At 43.4% G+C, this 6,984-nt stretch overlaps 1 protein-coding gene across 5 annotated transcripts in view; it reads left to right on the forward strand.

Moving 5' to 3' along the window:
* Positions 1-6,984, forward strand: part of Ube2j2 (ubiquitin conjugating enzyme E2 J2) — a 13,901-nt gene that overhangs the window by 1,854 nt on the left and 5,063 nt on the right. For 3 of the 5 annotated variants that reach the window (XM_029476621.1, XM_021159972.2, XM_021159973.2), the window contains exons 2-4: positions 522-684; positions 3,246-3,376; positions 5,675-5,715. In XM_029476621.1, coding sequence (XP_029332481.1) covers positions 649-684; positions 3,246-3,376; positions 5,675-5,715 — 208 coding nt within the window. In that variant the 5' untranslated portion in view covers positions 522-648. The remainder of the gene's footprint in view (positions 1-521; positions 685-3,245; positions 3,377-5,674; positions 5,716-6,984) is intronic. The other 2 variants (XM_021159976.2, XM_021159977.2) reach the window with 1 other exon arrangement.

Consider the following 6,984-nt stretch of genomic DNA (forward strand, 5'->3'; position numbering starts at 1 on the left):
TTTTTTTTTTTTTTTTTAAAGTTTATGTAACCCCGGCTCTCCTGGACTTCTCTCTGTAGACAAGGCTGGCCTTGAACTCACAAAGATATACCTGTCTCAGCCTCCCAAGTGCCAGGATTGAAGATGTGCACTAAACTATTTTTTTAAGACAGGATCTTCAAAAAAAAGAAAGACAGGAAAATGTATGTATTCCAGGCTATCAGGCTATATAACTTATGATCATCTGCGTCTACCTACTGGGATTATAGATAAACACCAACCATGCTTTGCTTATGTGGTGCCAGGAATTAAACCCAGGTCTTCATGCATGTCAGGCAAGCACAACTATAGCCTGGCACAACTAACTGCTTAGTTTCCTGTGTGTGTCCACTAACCTGTCTGGACACTTAGCTCAAGCCAAATACAGTTGTGTTGGAATTACTCAATGAAGTTATTTTTTTACATGTTGGAGTTTTAACTTTAGGGGTGAAGGCTTGTAGTTCTGCTTGTGGATCATTGGATATTGCTTTGTTTCTTACTAGGTGCTGGGCAAGTTGAGCTCTCTGGCCCACATGGCTTCTGAAGCTAAGAACTTGGGGACAATGCTTTCTGGAAGCATTTCTTGGCCATGCTGGACTGTAACCTTGTTCCTGGTGTGAGCATTCTTGGATGCATCAGGCAAAAGCCCTTGATTCTGCCAGAAAGGTTTTTGTGCACTATACTCTTAGACCATGGGGGGGGTGGTGGTTGGTGGTGGTGGTGGTGGTTGTGGTTGGTGGTGGTGGTTGTGAGGTAGAAAGGCCAGGAAAGGAGGCATTTGACTAGGGAGATCAGAGAGGTCCCTGATGGATGTAGCTCAGAATAGGTAGGGAAGGATGCAGGTATATTTTCCACCAGTCCATATTGGGCTGAGAAGGTTGGGTTTTGTTAGGTGCTATGAAAACAAGGTGTAGGTGGGTTTATTTTTTTAAGGGTTTGGCAGAAAAAAAAAAGCTGTTACCATCTGCTGTCTTTGGTGGGGAGTGGATGCTTAAAGTGCATTGGTGTTAGTGTACAAGGACTCAACTGTGAAGAGCTTGGAGGAGGGTCTTGTAGTTGACAGGAAGTAATGCGTTCCTACATTATAGTTACTGGGATTGGAAGGAAGGCTCTTTCACATATCCCCGCCCCCATTGAGGGGCCACAACGGCACCTTTGCTGAGACTGCACATGAGGGATTGTGGTAGATAACCTAGCCAAGCCATTCCCTTTGAAGGTTCTGAGGGTACAGAGTAAGCACATACCTAGTCCTGGTTGTCATGGGGTATCAGTACTGGTAGAGAAGGCAGATACCGTAGTCTGTGGTGATGGTGTCTACCAAGAAGTTAGTCAGGCTAAAGGTTAAAGGTTGTTAACTTTCAAACAATATGTAAAGCAAATATTGAAGAGAGTGAAGAGCATGTGGCTGTCTGTCTGTCTGGGAATAATTCATACAAAGGCTAGAATAGGCTGGGTTTATCTGACTGGGAGATCATGTTGGGGATTTCTAGCTGTTTTTGATGTTTGATGATGTCTGTAGTCATGGTTAAAATGATCAGACAGCACTGTGTGAGACAGGTTAGGGTGGCCTGGTGATGGTGGGAGGAAGCTGCAATGGGGAAGTCTGTGCTTCCAGTGTCACAAGATAAAGCCCATATCCAGCCTGCTCTGTTATAGCCAAACTCATCTATTTTTCATTTAAATTTAAAATAAATATTTATTTTTGGTAGTGGGAGATGTATGCCAATGCATGTGCACAGAAGTCAGAAAAGCTTGTATTTTGTCAGTTCTCTCCTTCTGCCATATAGATCCTGGGGATTGAATTCAGGTCATCAGACTTGGCAACAAGTGTCTTTACCCACTGAACCATCTCACCAGCCTATTAACTTTTTTCTAATTTGTATATCCCCAAATGGCCCCTCAATCATTTTAGACTGGTGGTATTCACACTTTATTTTTAGGTGTAGATTTTTTTGTATGTTTCTGTCTTAAATTATGAGGAAAGAGAACAAGTAGGAGCTCTTGTAAATCTGTGACGGTGGGGCCCTAGTCCCACCACTGTCCATCCTTATCTTCTGGAGTAGAACTGAGGGGTCTGAGTCTGATTCAGTCTTCTCTCTCTCTTTGAGAAAGAGTCTCACTATGTAGACCAGGCTGACTTCAAACTCAGATCTGCCTGCCTTTGCCTCCCATGCGCTATGATTAAAAATGTGAACCACCACATTCAGCTGGACTCTTCTCTTTAAAAGTTTTTAGTTATATTTATTTATTGTTTGTGGATGCATGTGTGTTTGTGCATGAGTGAGTGTGCATGTCTGTGGACACTTGTGTGAAAGTCATCAGACAGCTTGCAGCAGTTAGTTCTTTTCCTTCTGCTATGTGGGTTCTGAGGAACAACCTCCTCTCATCAGTCTTGCCTGGCAAGCACTTTTACCTGTTTACTGAGATATCTTCAGAAAACCCCAGTCCCTTCTCTAGTACTTTCATGGTTTCCCTCCCTGTATGTATCTGCCACTGCTGCCCTATGTTGAAGCACCAGAGTGACCTTCCTAATAGAAGGTTCTAGGTATCTTAAGGTGGGGCCTAAAACTCTTGGGATTCTGGAAGTTTGGCCTTGCCTCTCTGGCTACCCTTTGTCCTTTATTTTGTTTAAATCCTGTTTGACGTATGACCAATGTAGCCCCCTAAACATGCCTTTTCCACTGCCTAGTCCATGCAGCTAGATTTCTGAAAGTTCTTATTTCATTTCTTTAGCCTCACACTGTCTCTATCTACCCTTGCCATTGTTACTTGTGACCAGTGATAAATGTGTAACAGGACCAGAATGGCCACTGGTACTCACTAATTTTCTGCTGTGAAATGTCCACCATTGAGGTATTGCTGATCAGATTTAAAGGATGTAAATAGTTGCTCTTTGGAGCTTGTGCAAGCTGGCTTCAGTATGCCTACCCAGGTCCCACTTGAATGAAATGTCCCATGTAAATTCTTGGAGGACTGTAATGTAGTTTCATGGTTCTTTCTACCTTGCATCTGTGTTAGGTGCTTGGTTTTGTGTTACAGGTATGAAAGTGGTGGTGGTGGTAGGGGCATATAGACAAAGAACTGAGGGAGGGACTTGATGGTGGGTGGGCCACAGATGGGAAGTAGAGGTATTCACTGCTGAAGTTGTTCATAGTAAGGAAATCATGTGTCTGTTTGGTTCTTTGTAAATAGAGATGTCTTTTTTTTCTTTTTTCTTTTTTGAATAGATGAGCAATAACAGCAATAAGAGAGCTCCAACAACAGCAACACAAAGGTTGAAGCAGGACTACCTTCGAATTAAGAAAGACCCAGTGCCTTACATCTGTGCAGAGCCCCTCCCTTCAAATATTCTTGAATGGTAAGACTACTGTAGTCACTCTGTTGCAGGTCCTGTAGTGGTCCAGCTGCTAGGCCTGGTCATGGTAGAGGCAGTCTTGTAACTCCTCAGCTGTAGATGGATACTTGAGAGGCCTGTCAATACTCTGGGCTTTGCAATGAGTGTTATGTCAAGAATATTATAGAGTCCTGCTTGGCTTAGGCTAGGACTAAAAGGAGAAATCTTCTACCCTGAGGTAGTACTTATATGGGCTTTGAGTTTATAAATCTCTCAAGTGTTGCTCAGGTGCATTAGGGTTGGGCTGCCCTTTGCTTTCTGACACTGGGAATTCACTCTGTAGCCTGGGAACATTAGTGTCAACATTGATACGATGAACCCTTGACTCTGGCCTAAGCCAAGCGCTCCTAACTTTTGCACTGACAGTGATAGAGCTTGTGAAAAACATTTGGTGCATAGTAGCTCTTTTGCTCCATTAAAAGTGTGGAGTCATCGGGTATGGTGGCACACATTAACCCAGGACTTGGGAGGCAGAGGCAGGTAGATCTCTGAATCTCTGAATTCAAGACTAGCCTGGCCTAGAGTTCTAAGCCAGAGCTACACCGAGAAACCTTGTCTTGAAAAACCAAACCAAACAAAAAGGATAGAGTCACGAGGTTTCATGTTCTCTGTGGAAGGAGTCACAAGGTTTCATGTTCTCTGTGGAAGTGCTCATTACCAGCTTTGAGAAATGAAATACAAGACTTGACTCACCAGAAAACATTTCTTACTGGGTGTGGCACATACCTTTAATCTCAGGATTCAGGAGGCAGAGTTGTGGGCCAGCCAATACAGTGTACTGAGGTCCTGTTTTTTGTTTGTTTGTATTTAAGACATTTTTTTAATACTTTTATAATTTTCCAAATCCAGAGAAAAATTTTTCCAGAGTTAAAAAGAAATGTTTTGCCGGGCGTGGTGGCGCATGCCTTTAGTTCGAGCACTCGGGAGGCAGAGGCAGGTGGATTTCTGAGTTCGAGGCCAGCCTGGTCTACAGAGTGAGTTCCAGGATCAGCCAGGACTATACAGAGAAACCCTGTCTCGAAAAACCAAAAAAAAAAAAAAAAGAAAGAAAAAAGAAATGTTTTGCGTTTGGACGTTGATAGAAGAAATGCATGAGGGGCCTCTTCAGTGGCATTAGAACTAACCCTGTTCCAGAGATGAGAGTTCGATGTAGTCCCTAGGAGACAGTTGGCTGATATGGGGACAGATTTCATTGCTGGGTCACTGGTTACCTGGTTAGTGGGAGTATCTTTGTTGTATGTGGAACTCATCTTCATGTGCTGGTTACAGGTCTCTAAGTCCACCCTTTGACTTGATTATGTGCTAAGAAGGACTTGCTTGAGATTTAAATTAAATCAATTTTTTATTGCATTGATTGTGTTTGTGGGGTGGGTACACATGTGTCAACACATATATGGGAAGGTCATAGAACAGTTTGGGGAGCCAGTTCTCTCCTTCTAACTTATAGAATCCTGGGAATCAAACTCAGGCATCATATTGGCAGTATGTGCCTTTGCCCATTAATCCATCTCACCAACTCGCACATAAGATTTGCTAGGACGAAAAGCAACAAAGGAAAAGAGGTATGTGGGGTGAAGTTCATAGGCATGCAGACAGAAGCATGTAGATTCTTGACTCTGGGCATTTGCTCAAAGCACACTCAGTTCCCCAAAACTGAGATTGGACAGCATATGAGATATGTCACTGAAGAAGCTCATTAGGCACTTACTGCCTAGTAGCCTCTTTGTTCCCAGAAATAATGACTCTGAAACTGAGCTATATTTGAATAAATGCCTAGGCCAACAGCCCTGGCTCTGTTCCCTACCTAGCTAGTATCTCAGTAATCCAGTTTATTCTAGTCTAAGTTCTTCTACTGGTTAGATACTTCTCAGGTTTATGCATCTGTCTCCTCCATTGTTGGGGCAAATCTACTCTGCCTGGCTCTTTCCCAGAATTTCCCTCTCTGTGGGAACTCTCACCTCCTATTTCCTGCCTCAGCTCGTTGGCCATAGACTTTTTTATTGACAGGTGATGCTTCCACACAGTATATAAAGATTCTTTACACACAGGTTCTGTTTGAATGGCCATTAGTGTCTGCCACCCACTAAAACACCAAACTCTTAGGAGAGAAGGATTCAGCATGAGCTATGATGTCTTTGTTCTCTTTTTATTAGGGTTGTGGGCATTGCCCCCAAACTGTAGTGCCAGACCTTTTGTGAGAATTCTGTAGTTTTAGAGAATTTATGGTACACAAATCAAGTAATTTCCTTCTCTCTCTGTTAGGCATTATGTTGTCCGAGGCCCTGAGATGACTCCTTATGAAGGTTAGTAGAAAATCTGAATCACTCCTTTCCATGTAAATGACTGTCTGTTCTGGTCACAGAGCAGCCACATTATTTACTTGAATCTTGTCCTAGAAATGTTTGCTCCTTTTGGTTTTGTTGGACTGTTTGTAACCATCTGCATTTCCCCAGCCTCTTATGTTGGTTAGAAGCGGAGAAAGATTTTTTTTAATGTATATGGGTATTTGCTTGTGTACCATGTATGTGCCTGGAGCCCACAGAAAAGGGGGTCAGTATCTGGAGTTCTAGATGATTGTGATCTACCATGTAGTTGCTGGGAATTGAACCTGGGTCCTTTTGCAAGAAAAGAGTGCTCTTAACTGCTGAACCATCTCTCCAGCCCAGAATAAATAGTAAGATGTTCTTCTGTTTCTAAGGCCAAACAAAGTAGAGATAAAGTTTTGCTAGATACTTTTTAATGTCAGATTAGTCTCTAAGCCAAACAGAGGCATGTGATGCTTAGGAAGGTCCTAGGGATCTTTATAGGACCTATCAGGGTCTCACTTCTTTATTGCTTTTTAGTGTTGACATGGTGGCCTGATCCCTCAGGTTACCAGCTGCCACTAGCTAGGGTTCTCAGTGATTTTAATAAATTAGTTCTTGAAACTGTCAGTAGGTTTCTAGGGTCTTATGGCAAGGTTGACATCTCTAGGCAAGCCCAGGGCAGAGCACTGGCCAGATGGGTAGTGCCTCTGCTTTCAACCATCAGGCCTAACTTCACATGGCAAGTGTAGCAGGCCTTCACCTAGTGGAAACCTTGTGGAGGACTGAGATGGGTCTGTGGGGCTCTGGGTTCCATTCTCAGCACAAACAAAAAAGAAAAGAAAATGACTGCTTGGAATGTTTGGTTCAGTGCTTGGGTGATTGAGAATAAAAAGGGCAAACTCTTTCAGGTTATTTGGCTGATAATTCTTTAACGGGTTCTTCTTTGGTCCAGGAACCCAGGTGTTGGGGTAATTTGTTCTGGAGAATGAGTTCACAGGGGCTGGGTGTGTGTGTGTCTGTGTCTGTGTCTGTCATGATGATGGTGCTAACACTAGAACTTACCTGTGCCCCATAGCAGTAGGGTGTGGGTTAATTGAGGGAGGCATACAGGCCATGTATCTCCAGGAGTCCTTGAATTTCTTTCGGTCAGTCTCTTAAGAGACAGATGGGGGCTGGTGAGATGGCTCAGTGGGTAAGAGCACCCGACTGCTCTTCCGAAGGTCCAGAGTTCAAATCCCAGCAACCACATGGTGGCTCACAACCATC

The sequence above is a fragment of the Mus caroli genome, chromosome 4, assembly GCF_900094665.2.
Source record: "Mus caroli chromosome 4, CAROLI_EIJ_v1.1, whole genome shotgun sequence".
NCBI classification, from domain to species: Eukaryota; Metazoa; Chordata; class Mammalia; order Rodentia; family Muridae; genus Mus; species Mus caroli.